This window comes from Hyposmocoma kahamanoa, unplaced genomic scaffold, assembly GCF_003589595.1.
Source record: "Hyposmocoma kahamanoa isolate Upper Pololo Valley unplaced genomic scaffold, ASM358959v1 78, whole genome shotgun sequence".
Classification (NCBI taxonomy): Eukaryota; Metazoa; Arthropoda; class Insecta; order Lepidoptera; family Cosmopterigidae; genus Hyposmocoma; species Hyposmocoma kahamanoa.
In genome coordinates, this window is record NW_020653945.1 from 6,033,423 (window position 1) to 6,059,292 (window position 25,870).

At 34.5% G+C, this 25,870-nt stretch overlaps 1 protein-coding gene across 2 annotated transcripts in view; it reads left to right on the top strand.

Annotated features, from left to right (window-relative positions):
- The first annotated feature begins 1,948 nt into the window (after positions 1-1,948).
- The window catches only part of LOC113232994 (aquaporin AQPAe.a), a 119,832-nt gene continuing 95,910 nt past the window's right edge, over positions 1,949-25,870 (top strand). The window contains exons 1-2 of one of the 2 annotated variants that reach the window (XM_026467922.1): positions 1,949-2,141; positions 17,151-17,225. In XM_026467922.1, the coding sequence (XP_026323707.1) occupies positions 2,129-2,141; positions 17,151-17,225 (88 nt within the window). In that variant the 5' untranslated portion in view covers positions 1,949-2,128. The remainder of the gene's footprint in view (positions 2,142-17,150; positions 17,226-25,870) is intronic. The other variant, XM_026467924.1, reaches the window with a different exon arrangement.

Here is a 25,870-nt window from a genome sequence, read left to right on the forward strand (position 1 = left end):
GGCATGGATGATTTCTATGCCATCATGCGCATTATGTCCACTTCGTTAGTACGAAGGGTGAGGGGTTAGCAACAACGAAATCCTGAAGATGATAGCAGACAGGATGGATGCAGCTGTGTTCCGGAGGTTCACTGAGTTGCATGTTCTACGTGTGAGTCAGTGAACCATCTGGGTGGCTAGGTTCATCCTGTTTGTTATATTTGTAACTAATTATTAAGTATTATTTTTGTGATTGAGTACTAATCCTAATACTAACATAGTTATAAGATGTAATGTTACTAACTTGTATGGACTACATTGTCTGAAATAAATGATTTTTATTTTTTATTTTATTTTCTTTTATTTATTTAATACGTTTACGGTACTCGACTGAAGGACGTTTGACATGCAGTACAATAAAAAAGGCTAATTCAAAAGAATATGTCATAAAAAGTTTAAAACGCACAAATAATTCCTTTCTCTCTCTTTCTCTCTCTCTCTCTCACACACACACACACACACACACACGCGCGCGCGCCGACGCACGCATGCGCGTTTGCACCCATGCACACATACACGCACGCACACACGTACGATCACATGCATGCACGTACTATCGCACGTACGTAAGCACGCAAGCTCACACGCACCTCGTTTTTGCCGCAATTCAAAAATCTCAAAATATTTTCAACATTCACTTAATAAACATCACATACGGCACGCATTACAAGAAATCTGCATTCCGTTCATTTCATTTGTTCAAAGTCATTGTTAACGTTGTCGTCGGAATGTTGACAACGATTGACACTGCCTTTCTTATAAAACGAGGCAAGCCATTCCAAATTTTGGATTAGGTACATTTGAAGCAACATAAACCCTATCACGCATTCTTTCTGGGTGAATATGCGCCACAATCTTACCATATTTCCAAATTTATCATCCATTTAATTACAAATACACGTACGTATAAGGCAACGTGAATTGTACATATTGACAATCCGATTTTTTAAATATTATTAATTCGATGGTCCCACCGAATGAACGTGTATTATGTATTTATTACGTAATATCTTATCTTGTCTTTCGTATGTTATCATCTCTCCTTGGCATTGCTTACCAAAAACGCACAAATGCATTCTGCACTTGTCTTGCCTACATTGCTCTTACATTAATTTGTGACTTTGTGAAGACGACTATCAAGAACAGCAAGTTTATTTTTATTCCTCTTATTAATATTATGTCTGTCACTATTTTTTTAAATTACTATTCTTATCGAGTTCTTAGGTTTTCGCGATTGTTACACATAAGAAATGAAACTGTTTTTCCGGATTTATATCGCGTATATTTGTTTTTTCAAACAAACCGACGTTTTGGGCCCTTTACAGGTCCCATGGTCACGGTTGATTATTCTTCTTAACATTATATTTTCATACATGAACTGAGAACGTAACGTAAGGACGTAAATATGTTGTAATTTCTTTAGACTTATTTCTTAGTTATACTTTATATTTATTTTGTCAAATATTTGAGAACATAGTATTGTACCGTGTTGTATATTTAATATAAGTAATAACAATTTGATAAACATTAATTAGTGTTATAACATGATTTAGTTTTCCAATAAGTTTAATACTGAAACTTAGTTATAGTTATTTAAAAAATCGTGATATGAAATTTAAACGTGACGTAAATTTTCTTATCGTAATCCGAGGAAGCGTAGCAAAATCTTAGCAAGAATTTTAATACAATACAATATTGTTTATTGTATAGATACTTAAGTGCATATTCGTATACATGTGTTACTGTGTGAGCTCAACCTATCCGTCTTCATAAATATCGGTTCATTTGTGTCATAATTTGCTACTTTATCTCACCCTGTAGCCCGGGCATTCGTAGCACGCTCTTGGCGCGGTTCGGACGTGTCACGTTAAACGCGAAATTCAGTACTCTATATTTAATAATAGCTTCTGACGAAGATACATAACATCAGCCGTGAAAAAAACAAAGAGTAGATTGTATAATCGATTTGTTAATAAAGCCTGCGCACGCGCTCGTAGCAAGTCGTAGCAGTCTACGGGTGGTCTTGTGCGTGATCTCAATACAAGCTTATTGTTCCCGAGTGGTGATTCTTTTGTGAAAAAGAACGACAATGAAGGGACAAGGTAAGTACAAATTAAATTTATGTTTGGTTACGTCCTATGAGTTTTAATTACATTCTCTACATGGACTGCAGAATAAATTAATTTATTTTAAGGCAGTTCCTGTAAAATATCAAATGCCAGAAAGAATAAGTCAACTTCGGTGGTCCAGGAGTTAACACTGTTGTTGCTAGATTAGGAGGTCCCGGGTACGATTCCCACGTGGACCAATTTGGGAAACGAATTTTTTGAATTGATGCTGGTCTGGGTGTTCTGGGTAATGCCTCGGAATCAATTTTGATAAATTAGTACTCTTAGTAGGCATGGAATTTCCAAGCTTGAGATCAGGTTATTAGATGGTTGTCTGGCATTAGTTTAATGAATACATACACCCACTTTTTAGTCTTAGTGGATTAATTTTATAGTAGGTGCTTGTGTGCACTCAAAGCCTGATTGGTTATTTTATTTTATTATGTTAGGTCAAATTTGATAATAGATAATTAATCTAGTATAATTTTTTTCATGAATTTGTTTTAATTTCCTATTAATATAGGTGTGTCGAGTGGTTTGCTGTGTATGTTGATTTTGCGTTGATAAATTTCGTAAACTTTAGTTGAACAGTTTTTCTTATTTGGAATGTTTACTTCTGAGTATCACCTTTGAAAAGGTGCGATAGTTTTATTTTAGGTTTGCTGTTGATTTTGTGTTTTGATAACTTTCGTAAACTTTAGTTGAACAGTTTTTTTGTTTGGAATGTTTACTTGTGAGTATTACCTTTGAATAGGTGCGATATTTTTATTTTAAGTTTGCTGTTGATTTTGCGTTCTGATAAATTTCGCATACTTTAGTTGAACAGTTTTTTTATTTGGAATGTTTACTTCTAAGTATTACCTTTTAAAAGGTGTGATATTTTCATTTTTCGATTTGCTTCCACTAATATAATAACAGAAAATCAAGAGGAACCAAATTATATTTTAATAAATCACTTTAATCTTTTAATGGATCAACACACTAAAAGAAAGGACAGATAAATGACGTGCCTCCAATCTACATTACACGTGGTCAATCCACGTAAATGATAAAAATATTTAATAACCACTCAGCAATAAAAAATCTTTGAAACTATAATAGATTAATATACAATCTATTACGAATGACGATGATTACATATTTTTGATTATACTTAAAAACCAAATGTGTGTAGTTTTTTTTATTGAATTTTTACACTTGACGCTGGTAGAAACGTCCTCAAAAATGGAATAAAAATTTATTTTGTTATTATTCGGTAATTTGTAATTAGCTTGTTTATTTTTTAAACTTGACTTTAGCCTGCGTGTAATTGTTAGTGATCTCGGGCGGGTATGAAACTTAATTACTTTTTAAACATAGTGATGTCCCACAAATAATAGGTCGTACTATTATGTGATAGTGGATATTCAAATTGAACTTCTGATTCAAAAATGAAAAGTTCCTAAAAATAGAGTAATAATGAAATATTAATTCTGTTGTTCAATAAAATGTATGGCAGACATTGTTTTTTTAACTTTTCGCCTTGACTTTCCCTGGTGCGTCTTTTTTAGTGAACTCAGAAGGGTATGAATACTAAAAAAATACTATACAAATAATAGCTAGTTATCTACGTTCAGGTATTACTGAATTTATTACAAGAAGGGCGTAAATGTAATAGAAGTGTAACTTATATACGTACGAGCACGAGTACGAACAATCCGTTATTAGCATTGTCAGTCCTCGGTGACTTTTCTTATTTGCTTGTTGTTATATGTGTCTGGTCTACTGGAGATCTTTTTGTCTATGCCTCGACCCTATGAAATGAAGGCATTGAGAAGCAAGGCAACGTTCTCGACTACATCTCTCGAAATCTATAAGGCTTAGGCATAGGCTTGGCAAATAAGCCTCCTTATGAAGCTTCCATTTTACAGAATAACTAATAGGTATTTCCAATTAGATGGCAGACTTCCTGAAGGGCAGATCGTCACGAGTAGTCTTTTGGTGAAGATATTGCTTCGATCTTCTCTAATTCCTCATAAGGCTGTTTACAGGCACGCCGATGATAGCACAGTTGGTAGAGACATTTATCTAATGCAAGATTCTTTGTTGAAATCCAATCATTCAAGGAAGCAATAGTGGATGAAGTGACTTCAACCCTTAAGGTCGTGTACGAACGGGACGATGCTATATAGACGTGTCTGTGTCCTGCGAAACGAGGTCCATTTCGACTTACTCCGTTTTTTGAGCTCTTAGCGTTCTTGCCTGCCAACTTGAATGTTAGTCGCTACACGATTGTTGTACCGCCGTTTGCCTAAAGAAACTATTTTCTTTTCAAAGTCAAGTGATACCTCTTGTCAGAGCAGTTCTTGAACTCAAATTGGCTCTTCTATAGAGTAAATAGTGTTGTCACCTGTGGGCCTTCCCACCTCTATCTGTCCGCTACGAGTTGTATACTCTGGATTTGTTACAGCGTCTAGCTATGAGTATCATTGGATACTACTTGCTCGAGAAACTAAAGCTAATGAGCCTCGAATCTCGTCGTCGGATAGAATACTACATTTCAAATACTGTCATATATTATATGATTGATGATGATGAATTAGATACGGCAAAAGATTTAAATCTTAAATGATAGATATTTCATCTATTGCAGAAACTTAAGAGAAACTTACATTTATATCAATACAATTAAGGCATGTGCGGAAAATAAAATCTGGGTAATTTTGAGATTGCAGTGAACAAGTGTTTTCTTGGCGAGGGTGTACTATCTCCGTCCACATTTACACTCTTCATCAAATGAGACTGTGGATAAACGTTAGCCCACCTCGAAATGAAAACGTTTCTTTTATTATCTTTATATTTTACGCAATCTGCTCCCAACTTTTTATTATATTTGCATAATATCGGGGGTACCGGTACTGGCCTGAATTTAATATATAATATATGGGAATTGCAATTCCAAACTGGACACGGGAATACCCGAGACTGCGCGGGAAATCTCCCGAAAACGCGGGACCAGTTTTCAACTCATATCTGGTTTGTGCACCGAATACTAGCTGCACAAAAGGCCACAGAGCGCGTCATGCTCGGTATCCACACACCCTGATAAAATTCGATACACGGAAATCCGCCGTCGGCGTCATGCGTTTTTTAACGATGTTGGGACCGTGTTATAGACATTAACTAGAGTTAGGCAAGACGTCTGGTTAGACGTGGTGATGGCCACTGGAGGCCAAGACGGGATTGTGGTCAAGGGCAGGCCGAAAAACCTGGGTCGATGACATAGTAAAAGTCGCGGGCATAACAGGACCAGAATGTTTGGCACGCGCGAAAAGTGGCATATACCCAGGTGAAATGAATTAATCTAGTTTGTACACAATTGACATAGAGTTCATTATGCAATGGTTTAAAAAATTAGCTTCCAATACATTTCGCGACGATGTAAATTGAATTTAACAGCAATAGACGAGATAAATGTTATTTGAATTTAAATCTGTACAATGGACCTTCTATTACATATCGTATCCTTGGTACAATAAGACCACATCTGCATAACGACAACTTTTCAGGATAGAGGCTTAACGATTCTACTAATTAAATTTTAAAATTTAAACTTAATTGTAAAAAATTGAATTTTAAGGATGTAAATGTTTTAAAACAGTCGTTAAAACGTAAAACATGCTCCCCTGAAAAATCTAAATGTGGCGTACGCTTTCTTCTAAACTCCGGTGATATATATGTATATATAATTTCTTTCATGTAGGTCGTATTATTTTTTACGACTTTCATGTGATGGAAGCACTTCTGACGTATAAATAACATGTGGCCAATGATCTTATATTTTATTCCACTAAAAGTCTATGTTTTACGGTAATGATTTCCATTAAAACTCCATTTTCCTTTACATTCCAATTTCCCGTTACAATTCTTTTTGCTGCGCCATTTATAACACACATAATGCAATAATATTGAAGTTCCCTGGAAGTTTCATTGTACCTACTTTTACACACGATTGATGACGAAAGCATCGTTCTATTGGATTTAGAGGCATAACATTGTGATATCCATGGTGTAGAGTTGTCTTTTAAACATGGATATGTTTTATAATTCCTTTTACGATGCTATGGAAAAGAGTAGATTGGAACAGCTTGAATTAGAGGGCAATAAAGCAGAAGCTGGCATAAGTGAAACGGACATAGTTTCTGCGTACACGTACAACACAAGCAGTGAGTGATTTTTTTTATTATTGTTCGTAATTATAATAATAATAAATACGCACACACTCATAGCCCTGCACTAGAGAAATCCTGTAGCGCGGGTGCCATGGACACGCACATAGACAAGCACAAATTACACCCAAACTCACGAGAGAAATAAATGTAGGCCGTACAAATATTTCTCCCAGTCTGAGAATCAAAATGTCGCAGTCCAGCAAAGATAACCGCTCGGCCACGCAGGCAATGGGTTTCCAGTCTTGTAACTGCAATGACCGTAAATAGTGATGGTTTCACATACCGCCTCTCGAGCAGAGGTTCTGGGTACGAATCCGCACCTCTGATTTTCTCGGGATTTATGTGCGAAATTTAATTTGAAATTTGCCGTGAGCTTTTCGATGAAGGAAATCATCGTGATGAAACCTGCACTTCGAAGAAGGTTCACAATTTTTGGAAAACTTGTGAAGTCCCCAACCCGCATTGTGCCAGTGTGGCGAACCATGGTCTAAACTCACGTCGTATGCGTGAGACCTAAGCCCAGCAGTGGGACGTATAAATGGGTTGATAATGATGATCGATATAGTCTTTATAGGGTGTTAATATAATAACGTAGCACCCGAAAGCAGGCAATCCCATCCATTGTTAAAATTACCTTTACAATGGCCACCATTTCTGCATCGAAAAAATACATCTATTCCGTATTAATTTCGACAACTGATTTTTCAGAAAGTTCCCCATGTTAAAAGTTTTGAATGAAAATGGATGCTCATGCAACTTTGTAGTGCAATGCAATCTCCTGAAAATTCAAGAATGTTATTCAATCGAAGGCTTGAAAACTTGTCATGAAACTTAATGAAGAAGTTACTTTCAGTCTAGGTTGTATGGCGCATAAATGACTTTGCCTTTTCCAGTTCAAGAATGGAAAAAAACAGTATAAAAAAAAACAAACATTCTGTCTAATTGTCGACACTGTCAGTACTTAATACAATTTGTTCATATGTGTTCTAAATTCGTCGATTTTTTGTATGCCTTAATGACTTGTGGTATAAACAAATATTCCAGTCTTTAAATTATTAATCTAAGGTAATTATTGCATCATACAGACATAAATCTAAATCTGATGCAGTTTTTAATTATGGCCAAATATTCGAGGCGTCACGAAAGAAAGTACTTTAAATATTGTAGATAGGATATTTTGCTTCATGGAGACATTATTTAATTTTCAAAAGTCAGTAATACAGCAAAAACTTAAAAAGCTTGTCTCATCTGAGAATCCAACCGACCTCATGTAAAAAACAGCCTGTATTTTTATGACGCTGATCAAAAGATCAACTGTAAGGATTAATTCCTTTTAAGTAACATAGTATCTTAATGTATCTCATTAGCGAAGACCCGTGCTCAACAATGGGACGTGTTTATGATGTTAAGAATAGTAATAATTTATTAAAATATTTTTTTTCAATCCTAGTAAACTTGCGGTTGCTGGCATGACATAGGCAGGAAGATGTAAAAAATATCATACAGTAGTAAGATACAGATAACGAAAAAAATATCTTCCGCTTATATATCTTGGGCTTACGCCCTTTCTATAAAACACTAACGATATGTAATTTATTTTTATAGTGTACCTAATAAATAGGAAAAATACCTGGTATTTTATTTTTAATACCATGATTTACGGTCTATTGATTTCGATTATATCGCCGTTTTCCTTTGCATTCCAATTTCCCGTTACATTTCTTCTGGCTGCGCTGTTTACAATATATACATTATGTAATAATATTGAAGTTTAATTGTACTTTTACATACGATTGATGACAAAAGCGTCGTTCTATTGGATTTAGAGGCATAGGGTTGTGATAGCGATTGTAGTTCAGTTGTTCTTTTAGAATGGACATTTTTCACTGTTCCTTTTATAATGCGATGCTTAAATCAGAAAGTAGTAATTTAGCAGAAGGCATAATTGAACCACGTATAGTTCCTACGTTCGCGTACAACACAGACTGTGAGTTAAATTTTTTTTTTCAAACAGTTTGGTGTACAGTTCCACTACAGTTCGATGGTTCTTAGCTCAAATCGCACCGCTATTACAACAGTGTAGCGTCTCAAAATATGTGAAATCCAAAATTATACTATTGCTGAACGTAAAATTTCAATCTCTACAAGTCAATAAAACCTCCATTAGAATAATGTAAGAAACAATTAAAAGATATTTATCTACTAACTCAAAATGAGACAAACTTTTTATGAGCTAGTCCTGGATAAAACAATCCTTACTCAAAAATACGATATAATTTTTCTCTTTTATTTTGAAATATAATTGATAAGTAGGAAGTTCTTTAGATGTAATAAACTTTACCCTTTACATAAATTTTAACAATCTTTCACGGGAAGCGAGTAATTAGTTTTTCATCGAATCTGAAAAACATAAACTTTTTGAATTAATACACTATTGTATCAACAGTGCGAAATATGTGTACGGTGTGTGGTTTAATTATTAGTTGTTACCGACAATAATCTTATTCTCTAAGGAATAATAGTATTAAGTGTCAATATTCACTAACCGATAAGCCTCAGGAGACACCAGTCGTAGCAGATAGTTTTTACTTCCGAATAACATCCGCGTCAATGGGTATGGTATATTTTGTTTTTTTTTTTTTTTTATTGATCAAAATACAGGAAAAATACTTATTTACTAATTACAAGCTCCGCTCACAAAAGCCCTTCCGGCTTTGACTGCGGCGAAGGAGCTCAGTCTATTTAAGTAAAGATATAATATAACAGAGCAAAAATGTTAAAAACTAACTTAATTACTTCTAGACAAGTACAAAAACATGTTCACTTACATCTGCATATAAATGGCATGTAACGACAATTAAGCAATTAACAAAATAAATTTCATATCTTCCGTTTTCAAAAAATGTTCCTTAATGTATGAATTCCTAACTCATTTTGTTCATTAACGCAGGTAACAAATATTCCAATTTCTTTTTACATAATATGTATATTTCCAGTATATGATTTATTTGATTATATGGGAATCGTCGCTTAGTAAATATGCGTGTTATAGCGTGTTAGATAATATGATTAGAAATCATTATGAAAGAATAAATATGATTAAAATATTAATCTTACTACATAAACATATTAAAATTATAGAATAGGCGGGTGTGATACGTTTAATTCGTGAAACATTCAGAAAAATGTATTTATAAAGAGCAACAAAAACAACAACGAGGAGTTTCTTACCCGTTCTTCGTAGGGAAATTTGCCTTACGAATAAGTAGAAGTGTATAAACAATTGAATGTAGTTGCATTACATTTAAAATATTTTAAAATTGTTTACATGGTATAGTAACAGTGTGTTTGTCTATTTTAAGCACACAGGCAAACTGAAGTTTCGAAAATTGAAACCAAAGAAATAATATATCATAAGTCCGTACCAGTAGTCCGAAGTGACACTTTCCAGAAATAACGTTTGGTCCAAATTTCATAATCTTGAAAGTAATTTTGAGAGGAAAATGTTTTTTCTTTTAAACCTAACTTAACCTAACCTAACCGAACTTGGTCGTGTCTTTGCGATAAACATCAACATATCCTGAAAGAACAACTGTTTCGTTATAATTCGGTTATCGGTGTAATGAAAATTCGAACAATCGTTATTTTGGACAGAAAATTTTCGACAAAGTCGAAAATAAGTTATCTATTTTTATTCTTTTTTATTCGGGGACAGGCTAAGGCGTCTAATTAGCCATAGTGCTATATCTTGGGTTTTATATTCTTCTTCAACTCTTAATTTTATGACATTTTTAGCGGGATATCGTTATGTCTTTACGGTGGCCCTTATGAAACTCAGCAATTCGAATAACTTCATAAACCAATGACGGGACACGACCAGTAAAATCGAGAATCGATGAAAAATATCGACTGACCTACGACCGACTTAAATCAGCGTAATCAAATCATAAGATTCAATTGTGGATTTTAATTATCATATATAAATGGTTGGTAACGTATATATGTAATATAATGATTGTTTTGTCATATTTAAAAAGCTGTAATTTCAAATACTTATTGACGATCTCCGTAGTTGAGTGGCTTGCGTACCGGTTTTCATTGTGTCACCATCTCTGACGTCCCGGGTACTATCCACGGCCGGGTCTACGTACAAATAAACTTTCTTAACTGTCTCGGGTCTGGGTATTTGTGGTACCGTCGTTGTTTCTGATTTCCATAACACAAGTGCTTTGGTTACATACTTTGGAATCAAAGCAACGTATGTGATGTTGTCTAATATTTATTTCGAAACCTCCAATGAACACTTCATTTTTGGACATCTTAATTTTTGGACCTGTTTTTAGTTTATTTCTATATTTTTTTCACAAAATTTGTTTTTATTTGGCTTCTTTTTCGAATTTTATTTTTTTCTTAATTTTTTTTCACTAAGTTCGGGAAGCATAATGTTAGTAAGTAAATAAATAAGGCTGTTTACAAAAATTACAGAAAATGACCAAAAAATAAAGCTGGCGTAGTGTTCATTGGAGAAATCGATTTATTTATTTAGTATGCTGCTACAAATTTACGTCAAAATGACGTTGACGTGACGCGAATTTTGCCAAGACGTCATTCTAATCCAGCAAAATTTTACAAACCATAATTTTTTTAAAACGAATGGAACGGAATAAATACAATATCTGACTAATTATGGACAAAGCCGGTAATACATTTTTTGGTATACAATAGGTTGTTAATATATATTTTATAGCTGTCTCAAACGATATTTAGTATGCTTTAATGACTTGTGATATAAACAAAATATACCTATATTTAAATTATTTAATCTAATGTAATTATTGCATCATACAGTATTGACATAAATCTAAATCTGATACAGTTTCGAGTTCCTAGGTTTTCGGTTAGGGTGATGTGGACTGTATAAGAATGGAGTGAAGAAAACGACAGAAATGAGCATAAAAATATAGATGGCCCTTGGATGGATCATTTTCGGGCGTTTCGGGCCCTTTACAGGTCCCATGGTCTAGTCAACCGTGACCATGGGACCTGTAAAGGGCCCGAAACGTCGGTTTGTTTGAAAAAACAAATATACGCGATTTAAACATAAGAAAATATTTTATTCGATTATTAATACAAAAATCGAACATTTAGAAACATTCGATCCAACTGCATTCGAACCTACGTCTTCCAGCACAGCGTGTCAGATGCTACTCCAACTAAGCCACGGGACGAACCAGCGGACTTCATGAATTTTTCTATGTGCTTGTTTTCGGAACTTCATATCTGGTTTTTAACGACTTTTTAGCCGTGGCGCTATTCTATGAAAGTATTTCGTCACCCAGCACCTTTACAGCTACCAGTCCTGGCTAGAGACCTTACGAATTTTTATACGTGATTGTTGCAGATCTTTGTTTTTGGTTTTTAACGACTTTTTAGCTGTAGCGCCATCTATGAGAAATCTATGAAAGTATTTCGCCACCCAGGTACCTTTACAGGTACCAGCCCTGACTAGATACCTTACGAATTTTCATACGTGATTGTGGCAGATCTTTATTTATGGTTTTTAACGACTTTTTAGCTGTAGCGCCATCTATGAAAGTATTTCGTCACCCAGGCACCTTTACAGCTACCAGCCCTGGCTAGTGACCTTACTAATTTTTATACGTGATTGTTGCAGATCTTTGTATTTGGTTTTTAACGAGTTTTTTGCCGTAGCACCATCTATGAGAAATCAGAAAGAAATCAAGGCAGCTTTTTATTAAACACAAGGGGAACTAACGACTCTTTCCCCAAACTCGTCTGCTATCTCGTTCTGTAGCTTAGTCGGAAAAGCCCCGGTTTGGTGAAAAAATCATTGGTTTGAGTGCAGCCGGATCAAAGAAATTTCTCTTTGTGTTTTTTTCAATCTCGGTTCCCAAATGCCGTTATCACGTAACATACATCCCAAAAAAGAAAAACCATACAGTCGAATAGAGAACTTCCTCCAATTTTTAAAGTCGGTTAAAAACAGAGGTCGTTATTTTATCATTTACACACAAAACAGTGTTATTCAAACTGTTTACTTAATCAATAAAATAGATGACCACTCATTATTCTTGTTCGATCTGGTCGGGTCAGTGTAAGAAAACTATTTTCTTTTGTCTTGTCTCGATAATTTTTCTATTTTGTCTCAGGTCTGGGTATTTGTGGTACCGTCGTCGTTTCCGATTTCCATAACACAAGTGCTTTAGCTACTTACTTTGGGATCAGAGCAACGTATGTGATGTTGTCTAATATATTATTCATTATTATTTTTTATTGAGGAATAAACAGTTACAAGTAAAAAAAAAATGAAAAATTACGAAGATACGAAGACTTCAAAGAACTGAAGTCTGTTTTCTTATTTTGCCGGGGAACCACATAGTGTTGAACTTTAATAGTTTTACAAAAACGTGTTATCTTTATTTTAAAAACAAACGAATTTTTACCGGGAATTAAGAAGGAATTAACATGATTACGAACAAGTAATCGCCTGAATTTGTCAGAAGTGCGGTCTTATCACGCGCTACTTGCGCTGTAATTGATGAGTTGTACTCAATACTAAAATAAACAGGTGACGAAATATATTGTAACTAGACTACTTTAAATAGAGCGAACCAAAAAATATGAATAATTATGTTATTCCTCCTCAGAGAAACAAACGAACGACGGGACGAACAAGTCGTGCGGCTAATAGTAAGGAACACGCCTGTCCATAACAGTTGCAGTGCCATTCAGAGCTTTGAAACACAAAGATCTGAGGGGCACTGCCACTGCACCCGTCACCGTGGGACATAAGTTGACAAGTTCCACGCGCCTGAAATTTCACCAGCATCCTTTCCCTTCAAAACCGGAACACAGTAATGCTGACGTTACTGTTTGGCGGCAGAAATAGGTAAGGTGTTAATACTTCCCTGGATGGACTTTTTCACAAGGAGCTTTACTGCTATTAAATGTGTGGAATATTTTCTTCAAATTTAAATGGGACCACTACTGAGGCCCCACCTTTCTAACAAAAAAATAATCGAAATCGCTTCACAAATGTCAGAGTAGTCTCGTAATATGAACACAAAAAAAAGTACCGTCGAATTGAGAAACTCCTCCTTTTTTTGAAGTCAGTTAAAAACAGAGGACGTTGTTATATCATATACACACAAAACAGTGTTATTCAAACTATCGTAAGGTTGGGCCTGCTACTGATCTTGCCTATACAAACAAAATGAAAACATGGTTTTGAATTGGGAAGTGAATTAATAAGCAAATTACGTGGTCATTGTCCATTGTTATTAATGTTACAATTATTAGACAATTCATGTCATTGGATTAGAGTCGATAAATTAGTTACGATTACGATGTATATTAATAACAGCGAAAGTTCTGGAAATTCGCACCTTTGGTGTAATAAGGCCACATCTACAAAATGGCAACTTAAGTGTGGAGCTTCTTGTGGAAGAGTTCGTCCAGGAAAGTATTGCCACCTTTAGTGTGTTCCGGTTTTTAAGGGTGAGGTTTCTGGTAAAATTACAGACACATGGGACTTGTCAACTTATGTCTCAGGGTGACGGGCGCAGTGGCAGTGGATCGTATCGTATTATTTTTATCTATTTCATGTGATAAAAGACTTAAGACGTGTGATCATTTGTGGCTTTATTATACCAACCGTAAGAATTATAAGAAAAATTTGATAAAATGCCAAGTTTCACAACTCTAACTCTTTCGAAGGCAAAATTATTCGTGTAGGTGGCCCTACATGTCATAGCTGACGTCCTTTTTACCCTTGACTCTCAATCAAACAAATCATTCAATGTCTATAAATTTTCATTTATGAAGAATATTTTGTGACTAGCAATTACAATTAAGTCTAGCAAAGCAATTTAAGAACAACAGGGTATTTGACTAGACTAATTAAAGCTCCTTTTGAAAGAGTTCGTCCATAGAAGTACAGCCACCTTACCTATTTCTGCCGCCAAGCAGTAACGTCAACATTACTGTGTTCCGGTTTTGAAGGGAAAGGATGCTGGTGAAATTTCAGGCGCTTGGGACTTGTCAAAGCTCTGTGTGTTAAAGCTCTGAGTGGCACTGCAACTGTTATGGATAGGCGTGAAGCTTACCATCAGGCGCACGATTTGTTCGTCCCGTCACTTGATATTACAAAAAAAATACTATTTTGGAAAAAATCGAGAAATCTATTCGAAGTCTGATTATTTTTAATGTTAAAACCATACAATAAAACATCCAGACATAGTTGTCTGCCGCAATAGTAAAACATGAAACATCAAACTAAAGCCGCTTAGCTATAACACAGAGCGTGTAAAACTCATTTCTTTGTAGTCCTATTTTCGTACATTACGATTAATTACGTCCCTCCTACAATTCGGTCACTGTGTTTGTTTCTAACGTTACAAAAACAACCACTTTTTATCTTTTAAAACAGTTTTACTTTGTTAAATATCGATGTCAAGAACGGAGAGGTTTCGTATATTTTTAACAACTTCAAAAACAGGAGGAGGTTCTTAACTCGGCTGTGTTTTTTTGTATGTATGTTACGCGATAACGGCATTTGTTCGATTTCGATGATTCTTTTTTGTTTGAAAGAGGGCACCTCAGTAGTGGTCATGGGTGGCAAACTAGGGGATGAATGACTTTTGAGGTCGGATATTTTAGTACTTTATACTGCGATTATCATTTTGATTTTCTTTTAATCTTTTAACGCAAACACTCATAGCCCCGCACTAGGGAAACTCTGTATCGCGGGTGACATGGACACAATTACACAACCACAAATTACACCCAAACTCACGAGATAAATAAATCTAGGCCATGCAAATATTTTTCCCGGACCGGGAATCGAACTCGGGACCTCTGCGTGGCAGACCAGTACGGTAACCGTTCGGCCACAGAGGCAGTTAAAATTTTTCAAATGGGTTTTAAATATTCTAGCAAACGTAGACAATGAAAAATAAAGCATTGCAAAGTAAAAACAATATCACACAATGTGATGTACAATTGTACACAATAACTAATTTTATAGAATACTAAGGAAGCAAATGCTTTATGTTGTACAAGTGACTAATTCTTGTAAAGAATAAATAAGTGCGAACGCTATTTTAGAGGTGCTCATTTGTTAGCATATGTATGTTTGAATTGGCTATTTAATAAATTCACACTTCGTCGAATGAAAAAACGATAACATTCGTAGTAAGTTATGATCACCAACACATTTGTGATGAAATGTCGAGGACCAAGGAATAAATACGAGCTAATTTTACCAATCAACTCTAGCCTATTTGTACAATCTATAAGCGATTTCGATTTGCGTCTGCACATTTATATTTTTGATATATATATTAGGTGGCAAAAAACTGCCGGGAAGACATTTTAATATACCTAATATTATTTATTTGACTTTCGTTGTACGAGTATTATATTTAATCACCTGTAATTTTGAACACTATCATCTTAACCTTACGACGTTCATGATAATGAGATTATTTCCAAATTCAAAAGTTGATAAAATTCTTTAAGTTATTTAACCTTGTGCGCTCACTATTATAAATGTCTAGAGATAAAAAAATGTGAAATTAGATAGGGTCCGTGCATTATACTACACTTTTATTATGAATGTTATAAACGTTTATGTGATTTAGTGCAACAGTATTGGCAGATATTAATTATATTCAATTTTTTTTCATTCCTTTTCTTTTCTTTCAAAAGTTTAGGTATAATATTTCTAGTATTTCGAAATTTTAAATGTCTATCCTAACCTTACCTATTTCTGCCGCCAAACAGTGATGTTAGCATTACTGTGTTCCGGTTTTGAAGGGCAAGGGTGCTGGTGAATTTACACATGGGACTTGTCAAGGTATGTCTCAGGGTGACGGACGCAGTGGCAGTGCCCCTCAGATCTTTGCGATTTAAAATTCTAAGCGGCACTGCAACTGTTATGGACAGGCGTGTAGCTTACCATCAGGCGCACGACTTGTTCGTCCCGTCACTTGGTCTCATAAAAAAATCCATATGAAATGCCGGAAACGGAACACGCCACATAACTAATTTTGTGATTTCCGAACAAATATTGTCAAAAACGTTGACGTCATTATTTTATTTCTTTTTCTAATAATGAGTAATGTCAAAAGTTATAACGTTATTAACAAATCATCGTTATTCTCGGAATTGGAACTTTCCCCGGAATTCGAACTCTATACCGGAATTAACTCCACTCAGCTACGACGACCCACCGAAGACCAGGCTTAATGTCTATAAAATTTAATAGGCTTGAAAAATCCACTACGATTTGTCTATATGGTGTTAAACCTTTGCCTTTTCCTTTTAACAAAAAATGGCTGCAGACTTTCAAATCAAACTTTCTTTAGTCATGAAAATACCATCAAAACATGAATTGTTATGCACTGTACTATGATTTTATATTGTTGAAATAAAATTGAATGTGAGTTACACCACTTTTGTGATGATAGTTCAATTATGTTAATTGTTATTTTCGATATACACACATAATAATAGAGAGAAATTCTATTATTTTAAAAATGAACGCTCCGTGGTCATTGTATGGTCGTTTCAACATCGCTTAACTAACAGACTCTTTTGATATGTACTCATTTAGGCATTATGTAAACAATATTACAAAAAAAAACCTAGAGCAAATGTCTGTAACAAACATTTGGAAGCGTATATTATACTATCAATAATATAAAACAACCAGGAGGCAAAATTTCTACAGTAAGTCAATGCATTCTAGCAGTATACCTATAATTTACAGATGTAGAAGAAGCAAACTCATCACCACAGGCGCAAAAGGACGAGGCGCCAACGGCCAAGTCCCGACGTTTGTTTGGTAAGCGACATGCATGGTACAGCACGATTAGAGCACTAAGTATATTACCACCCATGCCTGTCATAGAGAACTATACAAGCACAAGTCGTATAAGTTTTTTGCACTGAATGTGATGTTCTTTTCTGTTTTTCCATATTGAACCTTAGGAAATTGTGGTTTCCTTTAAGTCTAAGATATAATTTTTATGCATGACAGTTTTATGATAATTTATGCACGATTTTATTGGGTTATTGAGCTTAGGTGTGTACAAAAAGATAAGTTCTTAGTTTATCAATTGTGTGAATTTTCTTCAAATGGCTACCGTGGTATTGAATTAACGTGGAATGTTTGTTAACATAAATTTATTAACGTCATTCTTCATTGAATGCTTTATTGAATGTAAGAGGGTTTGAAACGGTTCTAAGCCATTGAAGTTTATCACAATGAGATTTTCATGCTTTAAAACGTTGTATTTATAAGTGATCGAGTTTTTCGAAATATTGAAATTCTGTTCTATATTTCTACATACAAATTTGTATAAAGATTGTATGTTATCGCAAACAGAATGAGATTTATAGATATCAAAAAACAATAGAAGAAATCTGTCTAGCTATTTCAAATTGTTTCTACTCCTGATGTTTAAAAATAAATAGGTATGATAAATGTTTAAATATATTTTTTTAACCTACCCTCTACAGCTTTTCTAGAGTGCCTCGCACTTACCTTTTTAAGGAGAGTTTTACGACGACAGAGAAATTTAGTAGTGTCTAATCATTTTGCCGATTCCAGAAAAAAAATTATTTTAAATTCACCTTTCCATTCAAATTTGCTTCATTGATTTAGTAAATTATTTTTTTTCCTATCAAATTATATTCTGTTTCCGGTATCAAAAAATCTCTTTGAAAGACTTGGATACTTAATGATCTGTATTTAAACGATTAATGGTTCAATTTTTTTTGTTTTTATGGAACTGCACTTGTGCTTTCTTAATAATGTAGATGTAACTTGCACTTCAATTTTTCTATTTTATTAATAATTTTGTTGTTTTCATCTTATATTTGTTCGTGTTACTCGTATATTAAAAAAAAATCTAATTCAAGCCAAAGAAAAGTATTAGCTTTGTCTCGGGTCGGCAATCAAACTTTTTTATGAGTTTTTTATAATGTGTCAAAGACCATCGTACTCTGGTTGGTCGGTACTAGCAAAATTATTTTTATCGTTAGTGAAAGGTCCTGACGTGAGAAAGTCCCTTTCTCTGTACTTGGCGATGTGTAATTGTATGATGGTTGCATCATATTGCTACGGATGTTTATGTCTATCGCTGGACTAGATAATAAAGAATTGAGCGTTGCATAAGAGGTTGTTGAGAAATTACGAAAATTTATTAGAAGGGATCCACGAGTGGACCGAATTTGCGATCCAGTAAGAGTGAAAATAAGCAGCATTACGTATGTTGTAGTTAAGTACAACATAAAGGAAAGAAAGGAAATTAAATGAAGGGTCTATAGAAAGGTGAGAATTACGTCTCAGTAAGTAAACGTTATTTGTGGAATAGTTGCAGCTTAATATGCTTATAAAGCTGAGTGTGTGTTATTGTATAAGATTAAGTCGGTGAGTAGCAACACCAAACAGACAATGAACAACGTTCCAGTCGTATCATAACTTCAAGATATTCACGTAAATGAAGGGAATGCCGAGGTGCATGCGGTAGAACCTGCAGATTACTATTTAGCCTTACTATCTGTTTAACACGAAATCAAAATATTTTTGGTAATATACTGATTCCGCTATAATGCGGTGACATAAGTAGATCTACGAAGAACGCGAGCGAAGACGCAAATATGTTACAAATTCCTAAAATCAGGCAGTTATTATGCGCACGCGTCTACCCGGACTAGATCACAAGACAGATAGCGCCATTAATGGTGCTGGTTCACTTCACAAGTTCTATTGTCGGAAAATAAGTACGTACGTATACAATATGCAAATCTAATAAATCTTATGAATAATTTATACTGCCCTGCTAAGCCGAAAGGCGCTATCTCTGAGATACGCGAGATCTGAGATACTTAGTTTTTTTTATGCCATTCAATAGCTATAATAATTTCGCATCTAATGGTATAATAGAAATAGCGTAAACTAATTTAAAACATTTGAAAAAACACTAAGAAGTATTTTTATATCTAAATTTTTGAAACCTTTATTTATAATCAAAATAGCGGTATCTCACAAAATAGGTATAATGGTACAATTTATGGACAATTTAGGTATGGCAATAAATCTATTAGTCAAAAATACGTATCAATCAGTTTTAAAAGAAAAAGATTATTTTTGAAGGTGCGAAAATACAATTTACAAAAAGTAGAAAAAAGTTTTCAAAACGTGCTCCGTGATTGAGATAGCGCTTTTCGGTTTATCAGGGCTGTATAGTATATGTAAAATAAAACAAGTACATGGATTTTTTTAAACAAAGCAAATCTTCTTCAAAGGGTAAAGATGCCTATTATTAATGTCATCAGATGTTCCTAAGTTTGTGTCATGTTACACTTGTCTCACCAATGTGCAGCCAGAGACGTTGACGACATCATTTCACAAGACATGTCACGTTCATAATTTTACAATAAAAGAAATGTAAACCAACACTAAAGAAGTCCATTCTACCCAGGACATAGAAATAAAAAAAACATCCATTTCAAGGTAATAACAGTGCATCTCCTTGTGCAAGGGTTCATGCGGCGAAGTACTGCCACCTTACCTATTTCTGCCGTGAAGCAGTAATATGAACATTGCTGCGTTCCGGTTTTAAAGGGTAAGGGTGCTGGGGAAATTAGAGGCACATGGGACTTGTCAACTTATGTCTCAGGATGACGAACGCACTACCTCTCAGATCTTTATGATTTAAAGCGCTCTGAGTGGCATTGCAACTGTTATGGACAGTCGTGTCGCTTACCAACCAGGCACACGATTTGTTCGCCCCGTCACACTTTTTATTATAATTCAAAAAAGAGGGACATTCTCCGTACTACCATTTTCCTGTCCAGTATTTCCTATGATGTAAACTCCCAAACAGATATAAGGCAGCGGTACAACCCAACAATTTCCCATAAAATTAATGTTGTTAAAATATTTTACAAAACGCATGTTCAGTAATTTTGGAATGTTCTTTGGTAAATTAAAAATAAGATATTTTAATTAACAATTTTTGTAACTATAGTGAAACATTTTGTGGTTTGAATTAAATTATTTTACCATCTCAGTGAACCGTAACCTTGGAACCTACAAAGGGCCCGAAACGTTGGATTGTTTGAAAACGCAAATGTATGTGATTTAGATGCAAAAATATAATTTCATTATCAATGTATAACTTAAACCATATACATTAAGATCTCGAGATAAAGAAATATGCATTCGATCAGGATTAAATTTTAATTTTATTCATGACTAACGACAGTCGAAAATAATATTTTTATCGAAATAATTATTTTGTTCATTGAAGAAAATACAGTTTCAAATGTATTGTCTATAGTTTCTAATATTCTTATGAGACAAAAGAAAACGAGGCAGTCTACGTGGAGAATAATATTTATATTGAAGAAGAAACAATTTTAATTGAAATAGACTAAGGAAACAAGAAAGGTTACTGGGAAAAGAACTAATAATACTTTTCGGTTCATCTAGATTAAAAGAACGAGAAAGTTTAGAAAGATAATGATATCACCTGATTATACAATCTAAAACAACAAAAGTTCTTTTATTGACAACATTTCTTTTTTGTCGATTTCCAAGAAGTATTGGAACGTTTTTCTTTAAGTATTATCTATAAATATGACGTTTTATTTGTTTTCCTAAAAGGATTATTTCGATTAGAGATTTCATTTCTTCATAATTGTGCAATGTCAGTTATAAAAAGTATTTTCAAAGAACAGAATGTCATTCTAACCCAATTCAATACCTATCGATAGTGAATTTCTTTTGACGTGTTAAAATATAATTATGATCAATATACATATAGCACAAACAACGTGCCACACGCTGCGTTGAAATGACGCACCATCGCCACCGTAAATAGCTTAATCGTAGCGTTGCGACGACGCAACGCCTGTGTGACATAGCTCTTACATGTTATGGTATACTGTAAAGGTATTGTATTATATTGCTACATACGTCAATTGCTCGTTTAGGATTTATATAGAGTCCACATCATCCAAATACTTACTTAGAGGGTCATCTGGACCGAAACACTATATACGACAAAGATTAGAATCAGAGAATAAAAACAATTGGCTAGGGCGTTTTAAGAGCGCTAGTGATGGTAATCATCTAAATTGGTTGTTGTGTCACTCTCCAGAAATAATGGAGGAAAGTGTGGGATTTTTGGTCACCCACTCGGGACGTCAAGCTATTTTATCAATAAAATTCTGGTTAAAATGGCCTAGTTCCCGGGACTTCTACCAACGCATTTTATTGTACAATCAACACGCATAAGATTTAAATGAAACATCCGACCAAAAGGGAATTTGAACAGTTCTAATCTTAAACATAATAGATAAGCTCAAAATCCAAAGTGGCTTTGGCTTTTCAATTTGATAAAATGTACATTTACAACTTATATAGCATTATTCTTTCCTTCTTGTCTAAATCAATGGTGAAGACGAAGCTTATTTACTTAATACATTTATTTAGTAGCAGTAGAGTTCTTTGTGAAAGAGTCCATCCAGTACTTCTGCCACTTTACCTATTTCTGCCGCCAAGTAGTAGTGTAAGCATTACTGCGTCCCGATTTTGAAGGGTAAGGGTGCTGGCGTAACTACAGGCACATGGAACTTGTCAACTTACGTCTCAGGGTAACCAGAGCGCAGTGCCAGTGTCCCTCATATCTTTGTGGCTTAAAGCTCTGGGCACTGCAACTGTTATGAACAGGTGTACCTCTAGGTGCACGGCTGTTTCGTCCCGTCGTCACTTGGCTTTATAATAATAAAAAGACGTAAACCCGTTAATGTAATTATTGTGTCCTGCATTTAGGTCTGCAAGAAGAAATATGTTTTTGAAAACAAGCTTTTGTAAATAAACAAAATAGCAAAAACTTTTTATTTATTTATTAAATAATTACCAAAACAGTAACACGGTTTTACTTTACACTCTTAAACCAAAATACGAGAATATGATAGCCAGAATTGCCCATTCATATGTGTAATTTAAATTAGTAAAAGGTTTGTACACCTCTACAATTATCACAACCGTCCATCTTTAATGAGTGTACAAATTATTGCCATTCTGTGATTAATGGACGTACAAATAGATGCTGATGATATCTACACAGCGATGTTGCACTTTCACTACACCGTACCTAATATGCAAATATACATCTAAAACTAATCCATATAAGGAAGCATTCATTTAATAGTCGTAATTGTGTTACTTCATAGTTCACGATTATTCACCCACGCGACAATTTCAGTTCAATTGAAACAATTACGACCATTTCGGTTTTTGTAATTTCGCTCATTCATGCCCTGGGCAGAACATAGTATGAACGAACATTAATAATACAAACTTAACTTTCTACAATCTTATCGTGATAGATTTTATTCATGAACATGTATGTTATAATTTGATAAGATAATAGTTTAAAAAAATAATATATAATACAATAAAATTGCAATCATTCATGTCCAAGGATGGATTTATCACAAGATAGCTTGCGTTTGCATTAAAAAAAAAATTTGGACATTAAATTCGGCCCTGCTCATATGCATATTGAGACTTAATAACAATCCAATGATTGCCAAAAACGTTATGATTCACATTGGCAAATGTTTCATGGGCAAAAGCCCATGAAACATTTGCCAATGTGAACAATTATTAGCTCGCAATATTTTATGATATCGGTGTATAATGTCATACATTTCAATTTTCTTTCTATAATTACCGCAGTTAAAAGTTTCACAGCTGTTCTTACAATGTTACTAACCCACAAATAGCCTCGTACTATTCTTCGTCCCGTCACTTAATATTATATAAAAAAGACTCAATAATCGAAATAATAAACAATAAAAATGTTAAAAAATAGTCTCATGTTATTACAATGTTAGTGTTGTAATCTACAAATAGCCTCAATAATCGAAATTTTAAAAATGTAGAAGATTTTCAAACAACGGCATCAACAACTTCCTTTGACCGAATTGCATTTTTTATGAATTAGGTTAATTTATTAATGACTAATGAGACCTCTATAAAACTATATTTTCACTATAGCTATATTCCAATGCTATTACAAAAAAATATATTCATATTTGTAAGCTGCACGCACTTGATAAAGACTCCTTTGAAAAAATTTACCAAGGCTTTAAAAAAGTTATGTATGTGTGTTATGTATTATGAGCACTTGATCTCTGTGCGACTGAGTTTCCTATGGAGGCCTAGAAAACGTAAACATTTTTCAACGCAGTTTGAAATTTTGATATAATATAAGTATATATTCGAGAACAAAATCACTCATGTCTTGATGTAGAACAGACCACAAAAACTGTGCCAATGCCCACTTGTAGAGGCTGAAACTGCGTAGGAGTTGCTATTTTAGCAATACTTGGCGTAAACCAGTTTATTGCCAGTGACTATCAATTCAAAGACGTGCACTTGAACGACCCTTGTCTAAAATCTTCAAACTCAAGTGTTCCATAGTAGAAGGGATTCAGTGATACTTACTATTAGCGCGTTTGCACTCTGCATCCGATACGTATTCGACCCGAACCCGAGACATTCATACAAACTAGCACGCCCCGTCCACGTCCCGGGCACGGCCCTGATGTGTGTGGATAGTCCTTAAGGATACTGATGAAATTACAGTCACAGAGGACTTGCTAATTTTGTCTTAAGGTGACGGGCGCAGTGGCAGTGCCCCTCACATCAAGTATATAACCAGAAATAGAGGCGAAATGTCACTTAATTTGTTTGAAAACTATTCTGCCATATCATTACTGTGACAACTGCTCCGATTGGCTAGCCCGGGTTCGAAACAATTGACGTCAGTGGGTGTCGTCAACTGTTTTACTTCAAATCGACCATTTAACTCGAGCTTTATATTAATATAAGAGCTATAATGGACGAAAATTGCAAAATTACATATTTAATATTTAATTATCGATGAAATTTCATTCCGTTTGTTTTGTAATTAGAAATTTTGCCATTTTTCCCACACCACCGAATAGAACAGCACGGCATTGTTAGAGATATTATCTTTATTACAATAAATACAGAATATTTTTCTAAATATACGGAGACGTACATACAGTAGACGGCCTGTCTATATTTCAGTGCAAACGAGAGTTGATATTTATAAGAGCTGTATCGCTAATGTGTTACCAGGAATATATGGCCCTTATTTCGTCTCTATTTCTGGTTATACACTTGACGACCCCTCATATGTTTGCGATTTAAATCTTTGAGTAGCATTGCAACTGTTATGGACAGGTGTGTAGCTTACCATCAGGTGTACGACTTCTTGATATTATTAAAGAAGCCTAAACGTAATTTTAATCTTTCTCTAGGATATCAAGTAACGGGACAAACAAGTTCGTGCTACTATTGCACTCGTCACCCTGAAACACAAGTTGACAAATCCCATGTGTCGTCATTTCACCAGCACCCTTACCCTTCCAGCCGTAACGCAGTAATGCTCACATTACTGCTTGCCGGCAGAAATGGGTAAGGTGGCTCTTCCTACTCTGACGAACTCTTTCACAAAGAACTCTACTGCTACTTGTATCGCCATAAAAATAAAATGTGGAATAAAAAAAAAACTAATTTCAATTCTACACGTTCCAGTTCATTTTCAGCCCGTGCTCTTAATTTGTATTTAATAAAATTGCGTTGCGATCTCTTTAAACAATATTATAAAATTTTTTTGTGAGTCAGTTTCCTCAATTAACTTCCTTTCAATTACGTCACGAATTTGTAATGGTCACGTTTGATGTTCCAAGAAAAGCGTGACTTTGACAAGTTTGTACGAAATCAGTCTCATCCAGCACATGTTGAGAACTGCGTGCCAAGTTCTAATCGTCCATCTGCATCGCAAAAAATCCGAAATAATAAGAGCAATTTGCCAGAGTACTTCTTTATTTTTTGTTTAACTTGCACACTAACATTAAATTCTTGGAATGTTGTATCTTAGTAGCCATTCCTGATATTTCTTTTTATACCTGTACTTGAACTTAAAATGCTCATTGACGAAAATTTGAGAAATTATTAGACTTAAAATTTATGTTAGTTATCGCGTTCTTACTTAGTCAGCCGTGACCATAGAACCTTTAAAGACCCCGAAGCATTGATTTGTTTGAAAAAACAAATAAACGCGATCAAAAAAGAAGCTATTAAGGCCAGTCGGGTAAGAGGAACACCGGGGGAAGAGGGACTTGAAGCCTTAACTCGTAGTCTATAGAGTTTAGTACTATAGTTTCTCCGTCGCTAAAAGAGACAAACAAATTAGTAACGATTGTAAAGAGATGTCGCTACGATGCTAAATTTCAAAAAGCTGGAAAAATAAATTTGACAATTGTGAAATCATACGAACTTAATGTATTTAAATAACCTTCAAGAAATGCGATGCAATGTTCTTATCCCAAATTTTGGGGGAAGAGCAACGTTAGCACAATTTGCACGTTTTTGGC